We start from the raw sequence: 13,629 nt of genomic DNA, 5'->3' as shown, positions 1-13,629 counted from the left end.
AAGTTGTAATGTTCTTCTTCTGCTTTTCTATTATGGTAGCTCACAAGCAACTTCAATATGCATACCGCCACCTACTGAACATGAATGTGTAGCAAAATTACCTTACATCAAATTCTATTTTTTAATTTTTTATTATATAAATAAATAAATAAATAAATAATGCTTTCCTTAATCTGTGAATATCCTTTATATTTCCTTCATTTCCTAATATTCCTTTAAGACTCCATTCTTGTCCTGTCCATCCAAGAATCCTTCTGAATTTCTCCCTTTCATGTTCATAAGTTTTACAGTTTATCAGTACATGTTCTATATTTTCTTTTTCTCCACATCCTTCACATTTATCATTATTTTTCCTCCCTATTAAATATAAATTGTCATTTAAATAGGTATGACCCACTCTTAATCTCATCACTATTACTTCTTCCCTTCTGTTTCTCTCATTAATGATTCTATTTAATACAGATTTTTGTACCTTATATAATCCTCTGCCTTTCTTATCTTCGTTTCACCTCTTTTGACATTTTTCCATTTCTTTACTCTTGATCATTGATTTACCTTCCCCTTTCCCAAAAGCAACTGAAATGGTTATTGTTCCCTCTAAAGCCCTTTTTGCTAATGTATCTGCTTTTTTATTGCCTTTTACACCATCATGTGCTGGAACCCAACATAACCAAATATCAGTGCCACCCCTATATAATCCAAATAGACTGTGCTGGATTTGTAATACGGTACTAATTTTTTTCAATCATTTCCTTCTCCCTGAATAATTTCTAAAACTGCTTTGGAATCTGTACAGATCCCCACCCTGTCTGGTCTAACCCCCTCTACCCATTGTAAGCTTAGTATAATGCCACCTTTTCTGCTGTGAAAATACATAGTTAATCTGATATTCTAATATAATTAATATTTAAACTCTGCTATATATATATTGTAGTTTGGTTTTTTTGGGGGGGGGGTTTTGCCCTCAGTTTTTTGAATGGGACAGTTGGCTAACTACTAAAAGTTCACTAAAAGACCATATGGGCATCGAAAGGCCAATCTCATTATTAAAGAGTGAATTTTGATTGACTGGAATGTATTTATTAAGCATTGTTTAATAAAGTCATTTTAAAGTCAATTTATCAATTTATACACAGTCCCTTTTAGCATAAATGGGTTACATTCATTCCAATTGATTTCTACAAATTGAAACAGATTGAAATCCACCACTTTGGGTCATTCCAGTCAGATTCCAGAGGATTGTAAATATATTGTTTAGCTGAAGTCTGTTTATAAGTTGCTCTGTAACCGAAAATATATATGATTAGAACAATATAATCCATCCATCCATTTTCTGTCATGCTTTATCCCAGCTGGGGTCGCAAGGGATGCTAGTGCCTATCTCCAGCTGTCCCCCGGCAGAAGCGGGGTGCACCCTGGACAGATCACCAGTCCATTGCAGGGCAACACAGAGACAAACAGCCATTCAAGTACACACTCACACTTAAGGAGAATGTAGAGAAGCAAATTAACCTAACAGTCATGTTTTTGGACTGTGGGAGGAAGGCAGAGTACCCAGAGAGAACCCACACATGCTCAGGAAGAGCATGCAAACTCCAAGCAAAAAGACCCCAGGCAAGGATTTGAACCCAGAACCTTCTTGCAGCAAGGTAGCAATGCTACCCAATGTGCCACTGAGCAGCCTAGGACAATATAATGTCATATAAAGACCTTAGGTTACTGTGTTTACACATTTGCCAACTGTCTCATGAAAAATAAACGGTTCCACATTTAAAAACAAATGTATGTGTTCAATCAAATTTAGGTTTGCTTAGGTCAAATCTTAACTAAATAATTCCACCCACATAAGAAACAGCAGAAAAAGGATTGATGGAAGGGTGGAAGATGATGCCTGATGAGGTATGTTGCGCTGTGGTTTGTGCATAGATCTCCTGTGTGGCTGTATCGTGCCTCTCACCAGTAAACCTCTGGAGATAAGCACCGTATAGGTGACCCTGTATGGAAGAGATATGTACAGAAAATGGATTTTACATTCTGTCCACAGTACTCATATATTAAATGTAGGCATAATGGTATTTTCTAGTGTTCTATATAAAGCATTTTCTATTTGAAATTTGAATTACCAAATGCATTCGATTTAGACTTAAATTTTACACCTTGAAATATTTTAAATGAACTTACAGATATCAGAAAAGCATCAAAGCAATGCAGTGTTAAATTAGCTCCTATTACTAGGTAGTCAACAATACCTTTTAATCACATTGCAGAAACATTTTAAATATAGTTCACTTGGTTTTAAAGGGGTGGTAAGAAATGATTTGCAACATCTTAACTCAGATATCGATAGATATAATTAAGTTGAACCAGTTGCCTTAACAGTTCACCTTATTATTAAATAAAATTTACCTGTATGTCATTTAATCTCATATAGTGGAGACCCAGACTTTGTTTTTTGGTATTTATAGGGACAGTTCAAGATGTGTTTGCCAATTTTTTTAAGAGATGACATAATTATCTCTGTCCTTAATCTCTGAATCCAGTGTAATTAAATTCTAAAAATAAAAGGATTCTTAATTATTTAACCAAATTGTTGTAATACTGAGACTAAGTGCTTGATCCGCATAATAGGATGGATTTAATCAACATTCTATATAGCTTTGCTATTACACAATACAAGTTTTTTTTACAAGATTATTATACAAATCTCCAAATTAAACTAAACATAAAAAAGACATCTATGATGAACTGTGTTAACCCTTATGGGGCAGGTGAATCGAGCCAGCATTTAGATATATACTCAGAAAGATTACCGGCAGTTTGGCAATAATGCAAATGAAACTGGCTGCATATGAAGATTGCTTAAGGGTTAAACCTGCATTTCTGACACGCAAGCAAGCTTCTGGGCGGAACGGCTTCCTAGGGATTGAGAGTGACCAAGAGAGAGATTAGTTTGGATTAAAGCAAAAATAAAAAAGGTTGATGCTTGATGTTAGGATGGGGAGGATCAGGGATGGATCAGAGCAAAATCACGGTAACCATCATTACATCATCTGATACTTCCTCTGGCTCCATCTCCATCCCTTCCATAAAGATAAACAGAGCCCATGCATTCTTTTACACACCTGTAGTCATGTTGAATTTATATACGGGCACAAATAAAAATATAATCTGTTTCTAAATTCCCATTTTGGAAATAATATCCTTTTTTATGTCCAGTGCTTTTAGTAGGATTCAAAGATGTATTTTTTTAGTTGAAAGAACTGGTTCAGTCTGGTTAATTGGCACTATAAGCTCCATCTGTCCATCAGTCTCAAGCTGCAACATCTGTCCACATGTCTGCCGAGTACTCAAGGGAACGGACACAGAGTCCCTGTCTGCTTTCCAAATTTTCGACTAGGCATTTAATCTCAACCGAAAAGGATTTGGAGCTGTGTGACCAAATATTAGAAGATAGAGAACAAGTAACTTCTGTCCCATGGGTCAGTTGTGGAAATAAAAACTTAATGTTTATATAGTAATATACCCGAAAAATGAGATGTATAAATGTGGAGCCTTTTTTTTTTTTTTTATCTTAATGGTTTTTATTTGGAATAATTCCCCAATGCCTTTAGTTCTCTTATGCAAGAAGTATACTATGTGTTTTGTCTACTGTATATTAGACAGATTAACAGAAATCAGTTGAATGCAGGAGAACCTTTTTCTGTTTAGCAATTTAAATTATCTCATATTTTCATATTTTTGGGTTGTTTTTTTCATTTAGGGATCCTAAATGTTGCAGATTAAGCTAAAACTGAATACTTTAGGAGGCATCAAGTACATCAAACTAAAAGTTTTCTGTTCTGGTTCAGTTCTCACTCTTCAAACCATTATGTCATGTGTGTCTATTAATGAATGAGGCAATTTCCTCTTTTCCATCTCAAAAAGGAAGAACAAGAAACAACAAATTGATGATGAACACATACTAGAGACTAGGATGACATGCTTGGATTAAGTCAGATTTGTCTGCATACAGAAGAAAGAGTCAAAATCCAAAGTTGTTTAAAGGGTGTTTTCCTTGGGTGTAAGTAATTTTTTTTTTTTTAGCAACCCAGCAAGTGTTCCAACCTAAACCTGATAAAAATAAATGAATTAAAAACAGTAGAAGGAAATTATAGGCAATCAAACCTTAAAAACTTGGACCTAACTTTCAAAGAAACTCTATTCAAGTAGCTCATTAATAAACAATAGAAGTGTTATATGAATCATGTTTGCTTGTTTTTTTGCACACATAATCATCTCAAAATAATTCTGAATATAAAGTTAGGCGTATAAAAAGTTCTGGTCATAAAACCAACCAGTCACGTGTTTTGCTAAGTTTTGGTTGCCTTGTTTTTTGTAGAAAAGTCTTGGTGGTAATTTTATTATTTAAAATCCAGATTGAATGCAGCATAAAGACCATTAATAGAAGAAGTTATGTCAAAATGACACGAAAGAAACACAGAACCAATTAGAGTGGGAAATGTTAGTGTTGCTGATCTGGAATTCATTTTCCGATCAATTTCAAACCTGAGGTTTTCTTTTATTAAAACACATTTCTAGAAAATGAAAATGGAAAAAAAAAATTTCCTGAAGATTTTTACGGTAATTATTTACTTTTATTTTTTGTGGAACTTGTTGGTCTAAATTGAATTTGTTTTCTTTTTTTTTTTTATTCTACCAACATTTTTAAAGGAATACTCTTCTCCTTTATGGGTAACCATTATAAAGAAATTTAGTCTTGAAACCTATTTATATCCTATTATGGTATATTTTCAAACTCGTACCATTTTTCTTCAATTATCCAAGTTCCTCTGCAGTCCTGAGCCTTGTTTCTGTAATAACAGGGCTCTGTCTAGTGTCTAACGAACCATTTCAAAAATGGTTTGGTTATATTCTATAGAATGATTATCCTGCTAAAACATGCAGCGGTGGCACATGTTTATGTTACTGCAGAGTCTAGATATTAAACCATTAGAATTTCAAGTACTGTATGATGTCTTGCACTTTAAGAAGGTTTTCATGATTTTTGGAAGATAAACGATCCCGCAGCATCACTGGTCCTCCACCAGGCTTAACAACAGGTATGGGGCTTTCCCTCATATTCATTCTTTGCTTTACACACAACCGTCCTAGAGAGTTTGATGTAGAAAAGCTTCATTGACTTTTAGACTTGTGGAGTTTGGCAAACTCCACAAGTATGTGCTTGTGATGGTTGGACAGAACAGGCATAACTGAAAAATCAGTTTCCATAGATACCACTGCATTAAAGGTCAATGGATATTGCTGTTTTCTAGCAGCAGGTGTTCAAAACATGTTACCTCTTTGAGTGGTTAAAAGACAAACCTCATGCAGCTTTGTTTGTAACCTTAAATTCTCAAATTATCATTCAGACTGGAGACATGAACAAGATCAAGCAACCTGTTTTCTTCTAGGTATTTAGTCACATATAGAGTTCAATACATCCACCTCAATTAAATGATACGTTTTCATGCCTGTCTCATGTTCTCATGCTATTTTTAAGGCAGACTTACAGAAACAGACATATCATATTTATACAGGTTAAAGAATGGATCATGTATTAGTTTTTTGGACACTAAAAAAAAATCCCATCAAATGTTTCCTTTATTGCAATCTCAGGCGTCTTAATATGTTTTGTCCTGTTTGAAGATTCTCCCCTTTTAAGTTTAGCATCACGTGTTTCATGAATTCCTGGGAAGATTTCAGATTTTGATTCATTAAACCAGTCTTCACAGTAATCTCTTCTTCTCTGCTGAGTTTTATCTTTAAATCCAGCTGAAAACTGCATTAATGGAGCAGGTTTCCTAAAATCCTTCCCTTCCTTTATCCTCTGTTACTGAAAATGTCTGCAGCCCTTTATCCAGACTCTGCCACACAGTTGCAGACAGATTATGTTTTTGTTATATTCATTATGATTTTGAGTCGTAAATAATAGACCAATCTACCATTTCTAGAATAAATTTCTCCTCTTAATTTTATTAAGAGGAGATTTTATTTTAATTTTCAAACAACTTTCTTAGCTTAAAATAAGTCAATACAATATAATATCATGTTTGTAGCACAACCAACAAGTGTTATGTTTAAATGTTCATAAAATGTGCAGTATTTTATCAGATTCAGCTTTCAAACTGTATATGTTGGTGTCTAAATCAATGTTAACAAATGTATGTTTTACATTAGGAGAATAAGCCATTAATCAGACATATTTTTATCAGTAATATCTTTATTTCCAAAATAATATTTCAGCAAACCAATCAAAAATAACTTACAGCATGCATACAAAACAAAACATTTTTAACTGTTTGCCATCTGTTCAATTCTACTACATTCATTATAAATGTCAATGTTTGTGCACTAGTTTGCATAGAATCCTCTTTAAGAAAAGGTTAATAAGGTTTTATTTTCAGTGCTGAATTAACTGTTGCTTTCTTTCGTTTATCCTGAAAGTTGTAAAATTTCTGGCTGATGAGAGATCTTCAAAGTCGCCGTTAGTGCAGGTTCATCGTAAAGTGAAATCTTCTTCCAGTTGTTGAAGCTCACTGGCCAGACATCATTCTGACAAACTCTGGAAGGGAGAGCAAAAAGGTTTAATCATCTAAAGCCCTGCATGGATAACATTTAGGCAAAGTGAAATCATGCTAATGTACCTTCAAAATCTACAGTCCCATCTCCATTATCATCTGCCTCTTTCACGATGGCGTCGATCTCCCTGCGACTCATGTGCTCTCCCATCAGCTTGTTCATAGCTGCCCGCAACTCCTCTGTTGTGATCTCTCCGTCGCCGTCCATGTCGAACTAAAAGAGCAGCGAAGAGGACTAATGCTTAGAGAGATGCTTAAAGTAAAAAGACTTTCTGGTCATTCTTTTTTTGTTTGTTCCACCTCTTTAAATGCGTCTTTCAGCTCCTTCACACCAATCATCCCGGCGGTCTCTGCCAGGAGCTTCGGGGCCATCAGTTCTACAAAGTCCTCAAAGTCGACACTACCTCCAACTGCAGAGGAATGAGTTTTAACAACCTTTTCAGATTTATGTGTTTCATTTCCCTCCATATAACCCAAACATACTATGTGTTTCATCTACCGACTAAGAATATTTCCATTAAGATTTAACGGGGACTCACGGTTCATGTTGATGTTCTGGCTGAGTTCGATCAGCTCCATCTCAGTGGGCATGTATCCCATTGTTCTCATCAGGTTCCCCAGATCCTTACAGCTGATTAGACCATCCTTGTCTTTGTCAAATTCATTGAACGCATCTCGAAGCTCTGCAGGTGTGCAAACACACAGAAAAGGGTGTGAATTTCAAAAATTCAGGGCTTGAAGAGAGAAAACAGACATTACATCACTGTGGTTCACTTATGCTTCAAGAGAGTGAGAAAAGGCAATAATTCCTACAGATAAAAAGAAATGCCGTAAACCCTGTGCAAAATTGTAAAACTTATTTGATTCTGATTAGTAACCACTCCACACCTAAGCTTTATTCTGTCACCCTAAAGACCTCTTTATTGGGCTGTTACTGAAGGAAAAAGACTCAGTGTTTGCTATTGTCAGTTTAAACAAAGTAGCACAGTAAAATGAGAAGATATTTGAACATATGCTGGATTTTTCTGAACTTTATAGGATCTATGCTTCATTTCTGGATATAAGAGAGCTAGAGAGAGCAAGACTTTAACCAGATAACAGGAAGGCTGAGCAGAGCACAGTTAAATTGCTTAATTTTTCCTTTTGAAATTTCAACCTGTCAGTGTTCGAACCTGCTAGACTTCAAAATATTTTCAAGGGAAGAGTCTATATTCTCTGAGGATTAAACGTTCTGAACTGCCCTCCTTGGTAATTAATATATTTACTGGTTAAATACAGTTTGGTAACAACATTCATTTTGTTTTTGTTTCAAAAAGTTAAATGCTAAGAAGGAAGACTAAAAACTCATTTGAATGTGGTGCTCTTATGTTTCTATATCATAGTTTCTAAAGAGAAAGTAGAATCAATTAAACTGTCGCAGCATATCAAACACTTTTAGGAAATTAAAATCAGAAATTAGCCACAAAGTTCAGACTGTAGCATTTTATGATTTAAAAAAGTGAGAAGCAATAACTTCTAGACTTACCATCAATTTCATCCTCAGCCAGCTCTCTTGACTGCATAAAAAAAATGAAATCAAACTAAGTAAAACAAAATCCACTCTTAACAACAATTTAGTATGTAATTCAATAAACTTTTCGCCGCAGCACATTCAAAAACAAAATTTACCAACAAATCCTAAAAATTTGCAATTCAGGATTAAAAAACACCATTTAGACTTCACTGAAAATCTGAAGGCAGATGCAGATTTTCTGTGTCTGTTCAAAACACTCTGGGTTATAATCCAGCAAGCCCTTTTGCAGATGTTTGCAATCATAAAGAGCAGCAAACAAAAAAAATATGTATATAATTTTTTACTTACAATGTTCTTGCCTCCTCGCAAGAAAATGCATGCTGCACCAAAGCTCATTTCTGTGGGAGGAATTTCAGAAAGATATGTTAATATGTTAAAGTAAGTTAACCTATTTGAAACATATTATAACTTTTCATAATATTTCTAGAAGTTAAAATTAAGGATGATGATCATTTTATCAAACTGTAAGTTTGCAAAAACATTGAAATGAGTGTCTCACCTTCCTCTGGTGATTTCTGCTCATCAATTAATCGCATCTCACATGAAGCCTCGGCTTGAGCTGACACCTGCTGAGCAGCGGTGTCCTTCTTCTCCTTCCCACTTCTCCTCTTAGACTCGGAGCCGTCCTTCTTCAGCCAAGACAGCTTTGCGTTTCAATGTGCAGCGCCCTGAGCTGTCTGGCCTGCTGATGCTGATGCTCAGGAGTTTGTGTGAGCTGGGGTTTGGCTGCATCCAGGGATCTATGAATGTATGAGGATATGGGGGAGGAGTCAGTGGCATTTATTGAGGAAAACAGGAGCAAAAATAATGCCTTGATTTCCATAGCCTGCTTTATTAAATGTCTGAATGGTGAGAAAATAGGAATGACAAAGGAATACGCCTGTAATTTATCTGCTATGAGTTTTTCAAACTGGTTTTATTTAGTAATAAATGTAAACCACACAGATTAAGTTAGCTTCTGCTGCTATTGAACTCAAAATGTACCTAAATGTTTGAAGCAATCCAGAATGAGATTGCTTTAAAGTTTCCTTTTTTTTTCGGATTCTAAAACATTTAATTTGATAACCTGTATAATAAGTTTGACTCTTTTCAGAGACAGCTGATTAAAACACCTGCTTTTATATTCTAGAAGCTTATCTAGTAAAACTGTAAAACAATAAATCCATCCTGTAACACAGAAGTTCAACATAAAACTTCGTACTTATAGAGTTCCCTGGTACTATAGATTGTTAATCTGTAGCACACAGGTTTAATTTAAACATTATTAATGCAGGGTAGAGGTAGGCGGATCAATTCAAATTACTGATATCAAAACCAAGTTGATGTCAGTATCTGATCAATACCGTCATGGTAAGATTCATACTTTATTTTTAGATTCACTGTTTTATGCACTGCTTCTGTTTCTTCAAAATGACACAAGCAGGACTGCTCTGTCCCAGTGTGATGTGGGATTATGCACAACCCCCCTATGCTGTGTTTTCAGTTGTTCTGCACAGAGAGACTGGCTCACATTCAGGCTTCTGGGAATTATTCTCTCATTTCTTTGAATACATTTATTGTGCTTTGATAATTTATTTTTTTTTAAGAAAAAAAAACTAGCTCCAAAAAGTACTTGTTGAACGTTTGTTTTTCTGTAGTTTATCAGTTCTCCACCTAAAAATAGATTTAGATTTGATTTACATTCATATTTGTGTTGCAGTTTGTTGATGAACATATGAATGAACATAAATATGAAATATGAAATAAATAAACATTTTACGGTGAGAGACACTTGCCCTGTGTTTACTTGGTATCAGATCAATTCAGTTTAACTCTATAGCGGCAATTCACAACACGTCATCTCAAGGCACTTTACAGTTCACCAGATCATACAGTCAAATTGATTTCTAAAGTTTTCTTTCTAAGGAAAACCAGTTGATTCACTCCCTCACACTAGGCATGCTTGTAGCGACAGAAGAGAGGAAAAACTCTCTTTTAAAAGGAAGAAACATCCAGCAGAACCAGGCTCAGTGTGAGCCGCCATCTGCCGACTGTGGTTCAAGGAGACATAAGCAGAGATACAAAGAGCAACTGTAAAAGGCGGCCCTGTCCAGGAAACACAAAGCCAGGCAGACAAGCTCTGTGCCAACTCCCATGTCAGAGGATGAAGAGAGCACGTCCAGCCTGTCACAGTCAGAGAAACAGGACTACACTGAAAAACAGGCTGATCTCGAACATCTATAAACAAAGGTGTTGATTGCAGCCAAACAGGAACAGACGAGGTGAAGCTACTATGTGAAAAAGCAGAGAGCATAACATTAGAGATTGAACTAAGAAATTCTGCAGAGTGGGAGAATAGAGATAGAGTGAAGCAGAATGATGAAATAGGGGTCCCTATGTCCTCCAGACGTCTAAGCCTATAGCAGCATAACTATAGAAATAGCTCAGGATGACCTGAGCCTCTCTAACTATAAGTTTTATCAAAAAGGAAAGTTTTAAGCCTACCCTTAAAAATCATGCTTTTGGTTTTAGTTTTATAATTAATTCTCATATTTAGTTGTAATGTATTTTTTCCATCTCTGCTTATCTTATTTTCAACCCGGTTGATAGGTTTTTAATTCTCACTTCCCTTTTTCCTTCTGCAACTGACTCTGCATTTGAGCAGACTGGTTCTCATTACTCTTTTCTGGTTTATTCCATTGTTCAACCCTAGATTAATATTTCCTCTAATTGTTTAACAGTCCTTTATACTTTATGGATGGAAATGGAAAAAATGTGAAAAAAAACTCAGAGCATACCAAAAGCAAGACGTAACTAAACACAAACACACAGGATAATGAAAACTCAAAGACCTATCACGGCATTATGATTGTTTAGGTTTGTACACATTCTAAATGTCTAAAGCCTTTAAATGTACATGTTTCCTTCGAAATGTGTCACAACAAATCAACAAAAGCATATGTGGTTCTTCTCCATATGGTGTCCTCTTAGAGACAATAATGTAAACCAGATCTTGGATGTATTAAAGGTTTATAGGTCCTGACATGGTTTTATCCTATTGTACACTAATCTGCCACAGTATCTGTGAGGTTTGAGTTACTGTTTATTCCTCACATCTCAGGGTCAGACAGCATGCCCTGCAGTGGACATGTTAACGGCAACCTGTCTGAGCTAAGACTCTGACTCGCAGAGTCACGATGGTTTGCAAGTCGTCTGAAGCGAACGTCTTCCCTTTTCTGCCTGCCTCTTCTGTTATGTAAATTCCTCTGAAATCTGTTTGCATAAGAAGCTTAATGTGGTGTGCCATGCAGACGGACACTAATAACGGTTTATTATCTGCTTTTTTTTTTTCTTTGCAGTGGGCCAGTTTAGAAGGTTATGCAAGGCCAAATCCCCAGCTGTGGAAAGATGTCTGTGAAACAGGGTTGAAGGTATGGGTGACAGAAAACTTAGGAGAAGGGAGGGATTCAACTGGGTGGTAAAATGGTTTAGTATCAGTTTAATTCAGGGAATAAGGGAAGCAGTGATAGGTCAGACAGGAGCATATGATGGACAGTTACATCATATAAAAATTCTTAACTAAAAAAAAAATGGATTATAGAGGTTTTAAAAAGAATATTTTACTATTTAAAGGAAAGGAGGAAACTTTACAGCAGCTGTTTGGATATTGGGGTGTATCACAGGCTGGTGAACGGCTCAGCATGTCAAAGTAAATTGAGATGCTCTTATGTTTTTTGTGCAAGCCCTATCTGCTGAAATTCAGGAAAAAAAGAAAAAGAAAACATACAGATTACACCTTGTGGATTACATAAACATGCTATAATCCAAACATGTCATATGTGTTATTATGCTGACGTGTGTCTGAGATAATTTCCCATCAAATCATTTTGACAGCTGGGAATATCCAGCAAGGAATTACCTTTAAATCTCCCTAACTAGTCACAGAGGTAATCACAGAGTTATTCACAGTAAATTAATAAATGATGATGTTTTCCATTATGCAACAGCTTAGCGGTATAGCATTTTATTCCTTCTTGGTAAGCATTACATAATAATCTGTTTTTCCAAAATACAGAACGCATTGGAATATGGATGGATTTACGACCGGATATTTGTGTTAAATGACTTTGAATTATAGTGCACCTATTTAGCTTTTTGTTGCTTTTTTGTTTTTTCGTCAGGGGACTCAAAGCGCTACACTCAGGCATTCACACGTTCACACACTGATGGTGGCAAGCTACGTTGTAGCCAAAGCTTGTCTGGGGCACACAGACAAAAGTGTGAGCGCAGTTGTAAGAGCTGATGGTGCAGGGGTCCATTCGGCCATCCGATGGAAGGATTAGGAGCAGTTTACATTTTGTTGTGTTATACTATAAAGATGTGCTTATTAAAGACTGTGTGAACAAAGAATAGGCAGCATTCTGGCCATTGCACATGTTAGTCTTCATATTTATTTATTTCAATTAACTAGAATGTACTTGCAATGAGGCTAGATTAAAGCAACTTTAGAAATAAAAAAGTTTTCGAGCAGGCATTTAAGATTATTTTCATTAAGCCTTTATTTCCTCTTTGTCTAAAGTACTTTACTACTCCTTTATGTCATGCTTTCATTAGCTGTGAGTCATAAGTAAGAGATATAAATGATTTAAGGAGGACCAGTCTTCGTTTAATTGAGCTATATAATGTACTGGAGCTTGTCTGCCTGGCTGTGTGTTTCCTTGACGCGGCTGCCTGGTTGACAGTTGCCTTTTGTATCTCTGCTTCTTTCTGTATCTCTGCTTCTGTCTCCTTGAACTCCATTCTGCCTCAGCAGATGGCAACTCACACTGAGACAGGTTCTGCAGGACATTTCTTCCTGTTAAAAGGGAGTTTTTCCTCTCCACTGTCGCTACAAGCATGCTATTCTGATGGAATGCCTTAGAGTCAATGAGTCGATGCAATCAACACTTTTAATCAATTTCACTGTATGATCTGGTTGAATTGTGTTAAAGATAGGCTCTGTGTATGCACATTGAAGCAATATCTCTTCAGTTCCTTACCCTGAAAAGAGATCACTCTGACAAAAAAACTCTTTGAATAACACTTTATAACTTATATGTAAGAAATAACCAGGAGACATGACAACAGATTATAATAGAAATTGTACCGTAATCTTACTCAGATCAGAGAAATTGCTTAGAATTTACAGAATGGCAGCTGCTCACCTCCGGGTTCACCTCTCAGGAAGTGGCTTTGATTAACTGGTTTTCCTTAGATAGAAAACTTTTAATCAATTTGACTGTATGATCTGGTTGAATTGTAAAGTGCTTTGAGATGACATGTGTTGTAAATTGTTGCTATATAAATATATATACACTCACCGGCCATTTTATTAGGTACCCCATGCCAGTAACGGGTTGGACCCCCTTTTGCCTTCAGAACTGCCTCAATTCTTCGTGGCATAGATTCAACAAGGTGCTG

The 13,629-nt window shown here is 35.9% G+C and overlaps 1 protein-coding gene across 1 annotated transcript; it reads right to left on the bottom strand.

The window, feature by feature from the left end:
• Positions 1–6,503: 6,503 nt before the first annotated feature.
• Positions 6,504–8,726, bottom strand: LOC107094283 (calcium-binding protein 5-like). Its single transcript, XM_015389815.1, has 7 exons — positions 8,690–8,726; positions 8,479–8,528; positions 8,143–8,173; positions 7,157–7,300; positions 6,918–7,027; positions 6,684–6,831; positions 6,504–6,601 (listed from the first exon to the last, which is right to left on the bottom strand). The coding sequence occupies exons 1-7, from the start codon at positions 8,724–8,726 to the stop codon at positions 6,573–6,575; spliced, it is 549 nt and encodes a 182-aa protein (XP_015245301.1). The 3' UTR covers positions 6,504–6,572.
• Between the last annotated feature and the right edge of the window lie 4,903 nt (positions 8,727–13,629).

The sequence above is a fragment of the Cyprinodon variegatus genome, unplaced genomic scaffold (genome assembly GCF_000732505.1).
Source record: "Cyprinodon variegatus isolate N-32 unplaced genomic scaffold, C_variegatus-1.0 Scaffold475, whole genome shotgun sequence".
In the NCBI taxonomy this organism is placed as follows: domain Eukaryota; kingdom Metazoa; phylum Chordata; class Actinopteri; order Cyprinodontiformes; family Cyprinodontidae; genus Cyprinodon; species Cyprinodon variegatus.
Note: the sequence above shows the minus strand (reverse complement) of the source record. Positions and strands in the feature narration are given on the sequence as shown.